The sequence below is a fragment of the Penaeus monodon genome, chromosome 7, assembly GCF_015228065.2.
Source record: "Penaeus monodon isolate SGIC_2016 chromosome 7, NSTDA_Pmon_1, whole genome shotgun sequence".
In the NCBI taxonomy this organism is placed as follows: Eukaryota; Metazoa; Arthropoda; class Malacostraca; order Decapoda; family Penaeidae; genus Penaeus; species Penaeus monodon.
This window is the reverse complement of record NC_051392.1, coordinates 40,476,330-40,491,816: the sequence shown is the minus strand read 5'-3', so window position 1 is coordinate 40,491,816 and position 15,487 is coordinate 40,476,330. Positions and strand designations below refer to the sequence as shown.

At 49.7% G+C, this 15,487-nt stretch overlaps 1 protein-coding gene across 1 annotated transcript in view; it reads right to left on the bottom strand.

Annotated features, from left to right (window-relative positions):
* Positions 1–15,487, bottom strand: part of LOC119575655 (protein similar-like) — a 135,823-nt gene that overhangs the window by 14,352 nt on the left and 105,984 nt on the right. The window contains 3 exon segments of the mRNA XM_037923285.1: positions 571–586; positions 589–612; positions 615–713. Coding sequence (XP_037779213.1) covers positions 571–586; positions 589–612; positions 615–713 — 139 coding nt within the window.

The window sequence follows — 15,487 nt, the reverse complement described above, 5'->3', positions numbered from 1 at the left end:
CGGGGGTTTTTTTTTTTCCCCGGTTTAAAAAAATCATATTTTGATTCAATAAAAAAAATGCATCTCAACAACACACGAGAATACGTTCCCTACAGGAGATGGGAAAGGAAAAAAGCAACAGGCGATAAAAAGGGGAAAAGGGAGAAAGGCACTAAAAAGCAGGCAGAGACGAAGGCGAAAACGGGACGGCCAGACACTCGGGCGCCGCCGAGTCGAGGCAGCCCTACCGACAGAGCCACAGATCTCACGACAACAGCAACAACATAAATCAAGGTGTGAAAATATAAATTGAAGAAGTACCTGACAAACACAACACCAACAACATAAATAAAGATTTACTTTCTTCAAAAATCGAACACAAGCGTACCGACAAAAAAAAAAAAAAAAAAAAAAAAAAAAAAAAAAAAAAAAAAAAAAAAAAAAAAAAAAAAAAAAAAAAAAAAAAAAAAAAAAAAAAAAAAAATCGACCACAAACGTACCTGAACAAAAAAAAAAAAAAAAAAAAAAAAGGAATGCAAACGTACCTGAAAAAGGAAAAAGAAAAACCAAAATATTCTACTGCAGACGTACCTGACGACGTAGTTGGGCACACGACGTACTGGGGCTTGTGGCCTTGGGGCCCCGTAAGAGCGTGCCTGGGCACCACCACACGTAGCCGCCGCCTCTCGCCAGGAACCGGTACTGCCCCGTCTCCACCTGCCCCTTGCTACGCACTGCAACAAAACACAGTTCTTCTTACTTGTGGGATCTCTACACCTACTCTGACATTCTTTATCATAAAAAACATACACATTGTTATATTCTTTATCACGAAAACACGTTCGTTTTACAATCTTATTACTTATAGGATCTCTAAATTCATTCTGACATTCTTTATCATAAAAAACATACACATTATTATATTTTTATCACGACAACACGTTCGTTATTACAATTCTTTTATCAATTATTACACTCTTTCATCATGAGTGAGCTGGATAATGGAAAGAGGGAGATAGAGAATCAAAAGGAGACGGAAAAGGAAGAGGGAAGAGAAGGAGAAAGGTACAATCGTGAACATACCAACAAACACATTCATTATTATATTATTTATTTGGACAACATCTACATATTTTTTTTAGAGAGAAGTGTACCCCTCGTTCTCCCCATCAATAAACTGTTCCTAAGTCGCTGTTTCTCCATATAATCTTCCTCCTCCCCCTCCCCCCAAAAAAAAAAACATCATGGTTACCCATTTTCCTCCACGAAAACGACTCTTAACATAAAAATAAAAAAGAAGAAGGATGAAAATAAATTAAAAAAACACTCGCCCATGGTATGAGGCTAGCGAAACCCTACGCACTTCGCTCGCCACATTTCACTTACGTTCGGGATGATCCTGGGCAGCGGACGTCGAGTCTTGTATTTCCGTTCCTCGACGATAAAATTCTTATTCTCGGAATTTGTAACCACATAGCCACTTCTAAAAATAATATTTTCAATAATTGCAGAGTCTTTGGAGGGAGGGAGAGAGAGAGAGAGAGAGAAAGAGAGAGAGAGAGAGAGAGAGAGAGAGAGAGAGAGAGAGAGAGGAGATTCAGCTAGATAATGGAGAAAGGGGAAAAGACGACCCAAAAAGGAAATGGGGAAAAAATGAAAAGTAGAAGAAAGGAGAGAGGAGCGGAGAGAGACATGGCGAGGTAGGGCGATAGAGAGAAAGGAGTGCGATAGCAGGGACCCCAACCGCCGAGCCACACCCTTCCCATGCTGCATTCAAGTGACTTCCCGTACGTCATGCACTGTCACAGGTAGGCCTACTGTGCGATTCCCCTCGTCCTTTCACCCCTCCCCCCACACACACAGAACAGACTCAGCCGCACGCTAATCATTAAGCACGCGCCAAAACCGTTATAAAACTGACGACGGCGAAATGATAATGCGATAATCTACGATATGGGGTTTTCAAAAAATTTTCTTTTTACTCCCCCTGCTCTTCTTCCCTCCTTCTCCTTCTTCCTCCTCCTTCCTTTTCTTCCCCCTCCCTCCTCCCCTTTTCCTCCTTCCCTTCCTTCCTCCTTTCCCTTCCTCCCCCCTCCCTCCCTTCCTCCCTCCCTTCCCCTCCTCCTCCTCCCTTCCCCTTCCTTCCTTCCTTCCCCCCCAATTTCCCCACCTTTCCCCCCCTCCTTCCCCGCCCCTTCCCTTTCCCCATTCCTTTCCCTTTCCTCTTTTCCTTCCTTTTCTCCCCTCCCTTTCCCCCCCTCCCTTTCCCCCCTCCCCCTTCCTTTCCCTTCCTTCCCCTTTCCCTTTTTTTTATTCCTTTCCCTTTTTCCTTTCCTTTTTCCTTTCCCCCCCTTCCCCCCCTCCCCGTTTTTTCCCCCATGCGGCAACTAAACCGGGCACGAAAAGATTTGGGGGTTTTAATTATTCCCCAAGAGATCAATTTAGGAAAAACCGGAAAACGGAGGGGGGGACGGGCCCCCGGGGCTTTTTCCGGGAAAACCACTTTGGGTTTAAGCTTTATGGGGAAAAGGGGGGAAGGGGGAAAAGGGGGGTTTCAAACCCCAGGGGGACCCCCTCCCAGGGGGGGTGGGGGGGGGAGAAGAGAATTTACAGCTTTCGGAAAAAAAAATCCAGCGGGGGGGGGGGGGGGAAAAGGGGAATAAAAAAAAAGGGGGGAAAATATCCCAAGGAGGGGAAAAAAAAATCCGGGGGGGGGGGGGGAAGGGGGGGAGGAGGAAGGAAAGGCGTGGGGGGGGGTTCCCGGCCCTGGCGGGGGAAATAGCCCCTTGAGAGCGCGGGGATAAACCCTTTTTAAAAGCGGCGCCGGCGGGGGGAAAAGGGGGACCGGCAGAGGGCCCGGAGAGGGGCTCCGGCCCACAACTCTTTTTCCCGGAATGGCCCACGCGACGGAGGGAAAAACCCCAAATTAAAAAGAAAAGATACTCTGCGAGCCCAAATTTTGGGGGGGAAAAACACGCACGGGGAAGTTTAGGCGGCCCCCAGCCCGGGGTTCCCTCATGACCTGGTCTGACTTCGCTTCCTTTCGGGCAGGGGCTGGGCCTAAAAAATCAGGCAATTTGCATTTGAAATGGGTTTTGAAAAATAACATACCATACCCCATACACATACACACACACACACACACACAGAAACCCATGAGCTTTTAAAATTTAAAATAAACTAAAAAACGCAAACGCTTTCAAATATTCACTTCACAAATGAATTTGAAATAAACACTCGTGCGCTCAAAAAACCCCCTTCCTGCACACGCGAAAAAGAACATCGGAAAAACCCCTCACACGGGCCCTTTTTAAAAAAGTAAATTTTTTTAATATCCTGGTTTTTTTTTTCCGCAAACAGTTGCGAGGAGTAAGGAATTTCTTCACTCCCGGGGAAAAATTTTAAATCCGTAGGGGTTTGTTTCCCGCGTTTGCTTGGGGGCCCCGTGTTTCCCCCCAAAAAGCCCAAAATGCCCTGCGTTTGGGTAAAGTACCTAGCCTCGAGTCAAAAAAGTGAACTTAAAAAAGGGGTCTAAAAAAAAAACACAAGGGAACCCGCGGGAGAGAATCTCGCCCCCGCCCGCCCCTGAGAGGGCCAAAGGGCGGCCCGCGGTTGGGGTTTCGCGCTATTCATCACGAATTTTCGGGCTTGAAATTTTATCGTGACCCCGGGCCGGGGCCCTTTTACACAAACCCTTTGGGGCTTTTTTGAAAATTTCCCCACGATTTGAACTTCGAATACATTAAAATCCCGGCCTTGGCCCCAAACATCCCCGACTTCCGGAAAGACATTTATCCCCGAATCTCTGACCTTTTAAATTTACACGACTTTCCCGGGCCTTTCCAATTCCTTCACCTTTCGGAAATTTCGATTCATCACGCCTTTTGGATTTTTCGTCCCAAGCGGCTGTGGGAAAGGGGGCTTTGGGTCCTGGTTTTTGGGCCCATCTCATGGGGGTTGCCTTGGGTTGCTTTATTTTTCGGTTTAGGGGCCCCTTCCCCCCGTTTTCCCTTCCAAATCCTTCCCTTTTCTCTCCTCCCACCCGCCATGCCCTTCCGTTTCCTCCCCTCTTTTTCTTTTCCTCTCTTTTCCCTTCCTCTTATCCCCCATTTTATCCCTCCCTTATCATTTTCCCCCTTTTCCCCCCTCCCCCCAAACCCCCCAACCCCCCCCCTTTCCCCCAGACGAGCTATTAATTATTCCCTAACCCCCTCCCCGGAAACATTTTAAATTTTCGAGTTCCCCGCCCAGCAGTCCCTCGCCCACCCAAAAATCCAATACTCGGCCGCCCGGTAACACGTTTTCCCGGGGTCCGGCCATCGCAGCCCCTTCGGGCCCCTTTTTCTTTTCTTCCCCTTCGGCGTTTCCCGGGTCAGTATTTCTTTCGCCCAAATTTTTTTAGGGGGAAAGGGAGGGGAAAGGGGGGAGGGGGGGAGGGGGGAGGGAGGGAGGGGGGAAAGAGGAGAGAGAGGGGAGAGGGAGAGAGAGAGCAAGAGAAGGAGAGAGAGAGGGGAGAGAGGAGAGAGGAGTGGAAAGAGAGAGAGAAACATGGGGGAGAGAGAGAGCATGAGAGAGAGAGGAGAGCATGAGAGAGAGAGACGAGAGAAGGGGAGAGAGAGAGGGAGAGCAAGGGGAGGGAGGGGAGAGAGAGAGAGAGAGAGAGGGGAAGAGAGAAGAGAGAGAGAAGAGAATGAGAGAGAGAGAGGGGGAGGGGAGGGCGGAGACGAGGAGAGGAGAGAGAGGAGAGTGAGAGGAGAGAGAGAGGGGGAAGGGGAGGGGAGAGAGAGAGATGAAGGAGAGAGAGAGGGAAAAGGAGAAAAGGGGAGAGAGAGAAGAAAGAGAGAGAGAGAGAGAGGGGAGAGAGGAGAGAGAGAGAGGCCCTGGAGAGAGAGAGAGAGAGTGGGGAGAGAGCATGAAAAGAGAGAGGGAAAATGAGAAGAGGAGAGAGAGGCATGGGGGAGGGGAGAGAGAGAGACGAAGAGGAGAGAGGAGAGAGAGAGAGAGGGGGAGGAGAGGGGAGGAGAGGAGAGGGGAGAGAGAAGAGAGGAGGAGGAGCATGAGAGGAGAGAAAGAAAAAAGGGGCACGGAGAAAGAGAGGAAAAAGGGGAAAGGGGAAACCCCCCGGAAAGGAAGGGGGGTGGGGTTTGGGGGGCGGAGGTTAAAAAAGCCCCCCCCCACGGGCCCAAAACGAAAGAGAAAAACCCCCAAAGGGGAAAAAGAAAAAAGGGATAAAGGACAAAGCCCAACAAGGCCAAAAGGAAGCCGGGGGGGGGGGGAAATTTTGGCTGGGATTTCCCCCCTTCCCCCCTCCCCCCGCCCCCCCCGGCAAAAAAAGCAAACGAAAACAAACGGGGGTTGGGGTGGGAAAATTTGGCCTTAAAAGGTGAGGTGGGGTGGGGTTAAAGGGGGTTGGGGTGGGGGGGAAGAAAAATATTATGGGGGTTGTGGTGGTGGTGGTGGTGGGGTGGGGTGTAAAGGTGATGGGTGGGTGGTGGTGGTGGTGATGGTGTGTGGGTGGGGGTGGGGATGATTATGGGTGATGAGGTGGTGTGATGGGGGGGTGATGGTGGGGGGGGGGTTTGGGGGGTGGTGGTGATGGTGGTGGTGATGATAATGATGATGATGGTGGTGGGGGGTGGTTTATTTTTGATATGTTATTTATTTTAAAATGAAAAAAAAAACATAAAATATTAATTTAAATTTAAAAAGTATTTTTTTTAAAAAAAAAAAAAAAAATAAAAAAAAAAAAATTTTTTTTAAAAATAATAAAAATAAAATAATTTAAAAATAAAAAAATAATAATAATAATAATAATAAAAATAAAATAAAAATTAAAAAAAAAACCCCCCCCAAAAAAAAAAAAAAAACAAAGCCCCCGCGGGGAGAGGACCCCCCCCCCGACGCGAGGGGACCACCGGCCCCCCCCCCCTTTCCGCCGCCCACGGGGGTCGCGGCACCGGCCCCCCGGGGTCACTTTTCCCCTCCCCCCTCTTTCCCCCTTTTTCTCCCCCCCCCCTCCTCCCCGTTTTCCCCTCTCCCCCTTCCCCGTTTTTCTCCCTACCCCCCTCCCCGTTTTTTTTCCCCCTCTCCCCCGTTTCTTCTCCTCTCTCCCCCTCTCCCCCGTTTCTTGTTCTTCCCCCCTTCTCCCCCTCCTCTTTCTTCTAGCGCTTAGATAGCCCAGTCTCTTAAAAAATTTTTGGGGTTTTAAAACGATGCGGGAAAGGAAGAAAATAAGGGCAAAACCCAGCAGGGGAAAATAAATAAAGGGGAAGGGGGAGAAAACCCCGAAAGAGGAAAAAAGGGCAAAGGGGAAAAAAACCTATTCCCCCCCCCCCTTGCCCCCTTCCCCCCCCACACCCCTGACAAACAAATTTTCCCCAAAAGGGTTTTCTCGGCGTTAATGGGGGAGGAAAGAGAGGGGGGGGGAGGGATAGAGAGGGAGGGGGAGGGATAGAGAGGGAGCGGGAGGGATAGAGAGGGAGGGGGAGAAGGAGAGAGGGGTTAGGGGATGTGGGAGGGAGAGAATGAGAGAAAAAGGATGGAGAGGAAAAGGAGGGGGAGAAAAGGAAAAAAAGGAGAGGGAAAAAGAAAAGAAAAAGAAAAAGAGAGAGAGAGAGAGAGAGAAAGAGGGGAAAAAAGAAAGGGGATAAATAAAGAGGGAGGGGGGAAGGGGGAGGGGAAAAATAGGGCCCCAAAATGGGGGGGGATAAAAGGGGGAAGGGGGGGCGAAAAAAAAGCGGAGAAAAGGAAGGAAAAAAAAGGAAAGAAAAAGAAAAGAAAAAAAAAAAGGGGAAAACCCTTTAAAAAGGGGGCCCAGAGGAAACCCCCCACCAAATTCCCCCCCTTTGGGAAAACCACGACCTTTGGGGGAAAAAGGCCCGGGGAAGAGGGGATTGGGGGAGGCCGGGGGAAAAAAGGAAAAAAAAAGAAAAAAAAAAAAAAGGGGGAAAAGAAGGGGGAAGGAGGAGGGAAAAGGGTGAAGAAATTAAGGGAAAAAGGGGGGCTGGGGGGGAGGGGAAAGGGGTTTGGGAAAGGGGAGGGAAAAAAAGGGGGAAGGGAAAAGGAGGGGGAGGGGGTTAATAGAATATATATTTAGGGGAAAAGGAAAGGGGGAGCCGGCAAGGGGGAAAAAACCCAACCAGAAAATAAAAATAACCGAAAAGGACCCACACCACCCCCACCCCACCCCACCCAACCCCTAAGACTCCCCCAAAAGGGGTTTTCCCTTTTTAGTACATAACCCCCACTTTGGGCCCCTCATTTTTAACCCCCAAGTTCCCGCCCCCCCCCCCCCGGGGTTTCCCCTTCCTGCCCCATTTATAGCAAAAAGATGAAAGGGGGAGGAAGAGAGGGGGGGGGGGGGGTAATCGGGGAAAGGGGAAAAAAAGGGGGAAATAGATAAAGGGGAAAGGGAGATAGGGGGAGGGGAAGAAGAGAGAAAGAGAGAGAAAGAGAGAGAGAGAGAGTGAAGAAGGGGAGGAGAGAGAGAAGAGAGGGGGAGAGAGAGGAGAGGGAGAGGGGGAGAGAAAGGAAAAGAGGAGGAGAAAAGAGAGAGAGAGAGAGAATAATGAGAAAGAAAGAAAATAAAGAGAAAAGGAGAAAGAAAGAAAAAACAGAAAGAGAGAAAGAAAGAAAAAACAGAAAGAGAGAAAAGGGGAAAAAAAAAGCGGCCCTTTAATTTCCCCTTTTGATAATCAACACAGATCCATCGCGGTGCTCTTTCGCCTCGGGTCTGATCTTCCCTGTCTGGGCGGCCAAGACCTCTATCTCACCCAAGGGGACGGGCTCTGCTATGTGGAACTCTAAAACAAACAAACTTTTGGCGTCCTTCTCTCTTCCTTTCTCTCTTTCTCTCTTTCTTTCATTTTCTTTCTTTGTCTGTCTGTCTGGGGTTTTGTTGTCTGTGGTTTTTCTGTCGTTGTCTCTCCCTCCATCACTTACCACCAACCCCAATTACTCGCCCACCCCTCACCACCTACAAAAAAAAACCAATCACCCCCTTTAAATGGGCTTAACTTTCCTTCCCCCCCCCCCTTCTCTCCCCCTCTCCTTTCTTCTTCTCCTCTCTTCTCTCTTCTCTCTCTCTTCTTCCCTCTCTCTAAATTTCGCTGCCATCCTACCCCCCTCCTTCCCTCGGTCCATCTGGCTAATCACAGAACGAGGAATCCCCCCCCCCCCCCCGTCGGCTCCCTTATTAGCCCTCGGCCGAAACCCGAAAGTTCTGACGACGCTCCGGGCCCGGAGGCCCCGGGAAGGGGGGTAGGGGCCCTTCGCCGTGGTTTTTAAAAGGGGGCGGGATGACCTTTCACTCCCCTCCCCCCAAAAATCCCCCCTTGTGCATTTGGTTTAAAGGAAAGGGTCTTGGGGTTTTGGTTTTTCTGTCTGGTGTTATCTGGTCGGATCTATTTTTTTTCTTTTTTTTTCCTCTCCACCCCTCTTTTCTCTCTTTTCTCCCCTCTCTTTCTTCTCTCTTCTCTCCTCTCTCTCTCTCTCTCTCTCTCCTCCCTTTGCTCCCCTCCTCTCACTCTCTCTCCGGGGCCCCTCTCTCCTCTCGCTCTCTCTCGCTTCTCCTTTCGCTCTTCTCTCTCGTCTTCCTCCGCTTTTCTCTCTTTCGCTCTCTCCTTTCGCTCCCCTTTTTTCGCTTCTCTCTTTTGCTCTCTCTCTTTTCCCCTCTCTCTTTCGTCTCTCTCTTTCGCTCTCTTCTTTCGCTCTCTCTCTTTTGCTCTCCCTCTCCGTTTTCTTTTCGCTTTTCCCTTTTCCTTTTAACGTTCCTTTCCCTCGCCTCTTCCTCGCCCCCCTCCGCCCTCCGCCAGCGCGCGAGACTCGCAACTTGCAAGGAATGCCGTAATGACATCTGACAAACTGCAATCCCCAGATATTCCCCCGCCCCCCCCCCCGGGGGCCCCCCGGATTCAAACTTTGCAATATCAAGAGCAACTTTCCCCTCGCCTGTGACGCAAGAGGAGGAGGAGGGGAGGGGGGAGGAGGGGAGGGAGGAGGAGGAGGGAAAAAATTTGGAGGAAAGAAAGAGAAGGAGGGGAGGAGGAGGAGGAGGAGGAGGAGGAGGAGGAGGAGGAGGAGGGGGAGGAGGATGTTGGGGGAGGAGGTGGTGGAGGAGGTTGTGGAGGAGGAGGAGGGGGAGGTGGTGGAGGAGAAGGAGGGGGAGAAGGGAAGGACTCTTCTTCGTGTCTATTCGCTTTCTCCTCATTTTCTCTATTATACGCTTTCCTAATCCTCTTACCTCTTCCATCTCCCCTCTTCCCCCCCTCCCCTCCCCCTCGTCCCTCCCCCCCTGCCCCCTCGGCCGAAAAGCACCTGATTCTCCGGCGTCAACAGGTGTCCCCCGCAGCGGCGCGAGAGCGAGTGTCCGGGCCGCCGCCTCAACCCTGCCTAAGCCTCTCTCTCTCCGCCCGCGCTCACCTGCCACACCGACTACGTGATCTGCTTTGCATTGACACATTTCGCGAGCCATCTTTTCTCTCTGTCTCTGTCGCTCTATCCTCTCTTTCTCTCCTTTTTTTTTTTCTTCCCCCCTTTCACTCTCTCTCATTCCCCCCCCCCCTTTCACTCTCTCTCATTCTCCCTCCCTCTCCCTTTCTCTCTCTCATGTTCCCTTCTCCCTCTCCCTCTCCCTCCCCCCTCTCCCTCTCCCTCCCCCCTCTCACTCTCCCTCCCTCTCACTCTCTCTCTCCCTCTCTTTCTCGTCCCAAAACAAAACGCAGAGAACCTCCTTCCAAAGACTCCCCATCCCAAGGGCAAACCTACCAGCCTGTAGCAACAACAGCAGTCTACAGCAAAGGATGTAGATAATTTTACGAGAACAAACAAAATAATCAGCTTTGTCCTACGCTTTATCGAAGGCGGGACTTATTTTAACGAAGCCCATGCGAAGTTTTAACAAATTAAAATAAATGATAGTGCGAGCAAACGAGACGAAAAAATGTCCGTTGATTGAGACAGAGTGATAGAGAAAGCGAGCGAGAGAGCGAGAGAGAGAGAGAAGAAAGAGAGAGAGAGAGAGAGAGAAGAGAGAGGAGAGGAGAGGAGAGGAGAGGAGAGAGAGGAGAGGAGAGAGAGGAGGAGAGAGAGGAGAGGAGAGGAGAGAAGAGGAGAGAAGAAAGAGAGATTAGAGAAAGAGAGAGAGAGAGATAGGAGAGAAAGAGAGAGACGAGGGGGTGGAATAAACCTACGCCCTAACAGCCAGTGCTCATCCTACCCAAAGTAAGCGTTAGAGTCAATGCCAGGCAAAGAAGTGTAAGGTCGAATTTCTAACATATTACCATAAGATTTTCGCCCCAACAGCGAGGCTGCGACCGTCCCAGAGCAGGTGGTGTCTGCTTCTCATTGGTCGAAGCCGTTATTGCTTTTATAGGAGCTGTTCGTAAGGACCAATTCGCTCGAGTTGAGGGCTTATTTTGGCCTCTCTCATATATTTATCTTATTTAGTTGTACCTCCTCTCTTACTCTCACTCTCTGTCTCCTCCACCTCTCTCGTATTCATTCTACTTCTAATGTCTACTTTTCTCTGTCTCTGTCTCTCTCTCTGTCTTTCTTTCTCTCTCTCTTTCTCTTTCTCCCACTCTCTCTCTTTCTCTTTCTCCCTCTCTTTCTCTTTCTCCCTCTCTTTCTCTTTCTCCCTCTCTTTCTCTTTCTCCCTCTCTCTCTCTTTCTCCCTCTCTCTCTCTCTCTTTCTTTCTCTCCCTCTCTCTCTCGTTCTCCCTTTCTCTTTCTCATTCTCTCGCCCTCATTTTTTCTCTCTCTCTTTCTCTTTCTCTTTCTTTCGAGAAAAAAAAATCAAGAGAGAAAAGACCAAACATTAAGAAAACGGAAGAGGGCTGATAATTAATCCGAAGCACTTGAGGAATCGGTGATTGATGAAATGGCCAAGTCATCATCACCACCCTCTCAATTGCAAGGAATCATCACCAATCAGCAGTCAATAACGAAAATAAATCATCTTCACCAGACTCACTTTCAAACTGACCAATCAACGACCTGTCAGCAGCCAAGAAATCACCACCACCGAACCTGCCAATTATCATACGATTATCATCACCATCTGCCAGTTATACTATGATTATCATCACCACCTGTCAATTATTACCCGATTATCAACACCACCTGCCAATTATAACCCGATTATCATCACCACCTGTCAATTACAAAACGATCAGCTACACCGACCTGTCAATTATCACACGATTACCATCCCCAACTGTCCGTAACCGAAAGATAACAATCATCTACCTGTCCAATGACCATGCTCGGGAAGTCAACCATCAAATAAACATCAGCCTGGTATCACCAACCTATCTAATACATCCCCTAAAAATACAAAAATATAAAAGTTAAGGTGTAAATGAATGAATAAAGAAAACGGGTAAATAAATCGCTAGTGAGTCATATCCGTAAACAAATCAATACGTGAATGAACGTGTAAACAAATTAATAAACATGTGAGCAAATAAATAGATCAGTAAATATGTCAATAAACTGAATCAGTAAATAAACAAACAAAATCAATAATCAAGTAAATAAACAAATCGGCAAATAAACAAAACGAACAGAGAGAGAGAGAGAGAGAGAGAGGAGAGAGAGAGAGAGAGAGAGAGAGAGAGGAAGAGAGAGAGAGAGCAGGAGAGAGATGAGACGTGTGTGTGTGTGTGTGTGTGTGTGTGTGTGTGTGTGTGTGTGTGTGTGTGTGTGTGGTGTGTGTTGTGGTGTTGTGGTGATGAGTGGTGAGTGAGTGAGTGAGTGAGTGAGTGAGTGCGTGAGTGAGGAGTGAGTGAGTGAGTGAGTGAGTGAGGTGAGAGTGAGTGAGTACGTGACGTGAGTGAGTGAGTGACGTGAAGTGAGTGAGGGATTGAGAGGAGGAGGAGAGAGGAGAGGAGAGGAGAGGAGAGGAGGAGGGAGGAAGGAGAGGAGAGGGAGGGAGGGGGAGGGAAGGGGAGGGAGAGGGGAGGATGGGAGAGAGAAGAGAGAGAGACGAGAGCGAGAGAGAGAGAGAGAGAGACGAGAGAGGGAGGGAGAGAGTGAGTGAGTGAGTGAGTGATGGAGTGAGTGAGTGAGTGAGTGAGTGAGTGAGTGAGTGAGTGAGTGAGAGAGAAGGGGGGGAGTAGTAGAAGAAGAAGAAGAAAAAGAAGAAAACGGAATAAAAGCTCTAAATCCAAAGGCGGAAGTAGGCCCTGCAGGAGGCAGCCTAGGCGGGCAGGCCCAGGCGTGGAATCTTGGGCGGAGCCTGGAGGTTGTGGAGGTCGCCTCTCATTTCTTCTCTCTCTCTCTCTTACTGTCTCTCTTCTACTTTCTCTCGTCGCATCTCTTCTCTTTCTGCTCCTCTCTCTCTCTCCCCGTCCCTCTCTCGTCTGTGTGGGGAGAAAAAGGGTGGTATCGTGGGGTATTGGTGTCATGACAGAGGGGGAGGCTATCCCAATGCGCTGTCACACCAACGTAATGATGTGTGGGAAGTGTATCAAACTTGCTGACGCCAATGTAATAATGTGGGGATGACGTGTCCCCACTGCGAATGGTACTGCTGCTTTGTCTTTGAGGCACAGCGTTAAAGTTGTCGCAAATTCGACAGTTTATTAGCCCGGGAGTATGGTAGCTGGAGCACAGACGACGGGCAAGGCAGAGGTGGCCAGGGAGGAGCGGGGCGTTCTGCCAGACCCGCGTTGGCGAGCGGTCTGTGTCGACTGCTCAAAACTGTTATGAACAAACTTCGTTTTGAAACATTTCATAATGGAAAACACGAAAGAATTTGAACTGAACACAAATTCAGATACATTTGGTCACATGATACTTTCGTGGTGAAGAAACAAGGGGTACCTAATATAAAAAGATTCGTAATAAGGAGACAGAATTGCTGAATATTCAGAAAACATGAATACATTTGAATATCGATAATGGTAGCGATAACATACTTAGTGATTCAGAATAAGCATTTTCAAACGGATATTTTGAGCATAAACAGGACATAATTATACACAAAGACATCAGAATAACAACATGAGAATTGTTTACAAATAAGGGTTGCATCAGCGTGTTCTAAGGTCACTTTGTCATTGTCACGGCTGTAGACCTGTAGGCTGAGGTTAGTGGAGTTACTGTAAGATTAGAAACACATGGCTTTTCTGATATGTGGGGCGAGAGAGAACACGAGAACAGGTCACTATGAGTGGTCAGCGAGTGCGCGCAATTCTGAATCCGATCCCGCCCGCTGGTGGTCCACACTTCGGTTCAGTCGAGGCCGAGGAGTCGAGCAAGCAGGGCACAGAGGCTACGTAATCCGGCCGGCGTGTCGCGGCAGCCGATTAGCGTGCCGTGCCGCAGACTGCCCGGCGACCGGGGCCACGTGAGCGGCCATACGGCGCGGAACGCCAAGAGCCCCCTCCCCCCCCGACAGGAGTAGACCAATCACAACCACTTGCCGCAGTGCTTTCTCCGATATCTTTGCCTTCGCAGTCTCGGTTTACTTCTCTAGCCGCCGCGAGCTTTGTGAAGGTCTGCCAGTTCATTTGCAACAAAGCGGAATCCGCCACTTGCTACCTAGGAAAGCACACACACATCTGCGAGCGAGCCCGAGCGCGCGTGCGCTAGAACGTCTGGCCGGGCTTCACCTGCTGCCGCCGATGCAAACAAAGCAGGTGAAACGAGGCAGCGGAATATTTCCCCCAATTTTTGGCGGCGGGGTGTGCCTCTCCCAGCGCCCGGCGCCGCGGTGCCAACACGCACATTCCCCGCGAAGCGTGCGAGCGCGACGCCAACAGCTGGCCCCTACTCCTTCCCCGCTTTTTTCGCGTCTGTCACCTGTAATAGTATTATGCTTATACATCGTCCCGACGTCAATTCTCTGACTAACATTACTGTCACAGCCATCCTTAGCTAATTACATTCCTAATACCAACATTATCGATACCAGTAATATTACCGTCAATACCGTTAATACCATCGTTATTATTTTCATCATTGCTACTCCCCCTCTACCTCTAGACCTCCACTGCGGCCTACCTCGCTTCTCCTCCCTCTCCTATCTCTCCCGGACATCGGTTATCCCTCTTCTCCATCCGCACACAACCCTCCCTCTCCCTTCTGCTTGCATGCTTGCCGTAAAAGTCATTACCGACGTGAACCCCGCTTTTATGCTGCTGTGAATTCCTTATCCCTTGGCCTGCCTTCTGCAACATCCCCCGCGTATGCACCATTTGTTATATTTCCCCTTCTTCGTCTTGTTAACAGATACAACATGCACCGACTCAATGCTCGCTAATCCCCGCTAATAATACCAGAAGTAATACCGAATTCCCACCAGCATTTTCCGCAACCAAAGGAGAGAGAGAGAGAGAGAGAGAGAGAGAGAGAGAATGAGAGGGAGACAAAGTGAGAGGGAGACAAAGTGAGAGGGAGACAAAGTGAGAGAGAGAGAGAGAGAGAGAGAGGAGAGAGAGAGAGCGAGAGAGACAGAGTGAGAGAGAGAGAGAGAAGAGGAGAGGAGAGAGAGAGGAGAGAGAGAGAGAGAGAGAGAGAAGAGAGGAGAGAGAGAGAGAGAGAGATAAACAGACAGAGACAGAGACAGAGAAAATCAAACCCCACCACTATGAATGCATGATCGAAGCCACTTAATTTTGTTCAGATAAAAACTCCGGCCAGATCTTCGCCTCCCTCGCTGATCCGTCATCGTCATCCCCTTCCTTGTGGTTTCTCTATTTCCATGACTTGCCAATTATTTTCTTCATTTTCCTCTTGCCTCTCCCTTTCCTCTCCTAAAGGCACCCCCTCCCCCCTACCCAGTGACGCCACGCGGGACCTTATAATACGGTTTCATGAGTCCCTGGTCGCCTCGTTCGGCCGCCCGCCCGCACGCACGCTCTCTCTCCCTCTCTCGGCTTCGGCCTTGACTTCGTCCTTGGACTTCGCCTTCGCTTCTAACCTCTCTTCCATTCTTCTTCTTTCTGCATCCGTTTCCTTCCTCTTCTCCTGTCTCCCATGTCCTGTTCCGTTCTGTTCTTATCTGGTCTCATCTCTACTCTCCTCTTCGTCTGCCTGCTTCTCTCCTTTTCTCCCTCTCCCTCTTTCACCGCCATCCTCCGATCCCCTCCCCTCCCCCTCCTTTGCACGTCCTCCTTGCCCTCGGGGGCCGCGCCGTCCAAGCCTCGCTGGAGAACAGCGTCTCGGTTGCCGAGGTCAGTTGGTTGGCAGCGGCTTCGGCCATGACACTGGTCGCCTCCACGGCACACCGGCCGCTTTTCTCGGCTGTTATCTGCCTGTTTGCCTGCTTGCTGATCTATTTCTGCCTGTTTCGCTATCTCTGCGTGTTTCTCTCTTCGTGCGTGTTTATTTCTCTAGTTCTATTTTTGACTTGCCTTTGTCTTTGCTCTTGGCCTTTCCATGCCGTTCTTTCCCTACACGATAAGCCGCGAGGGAGAATTCCTTCTCGGGAGGGCCACGTGCGCGCTCGGTGACGCCCACCCTCCTTGGCCCATCCTCCCTGACCATCTTATTTGGCCCATCC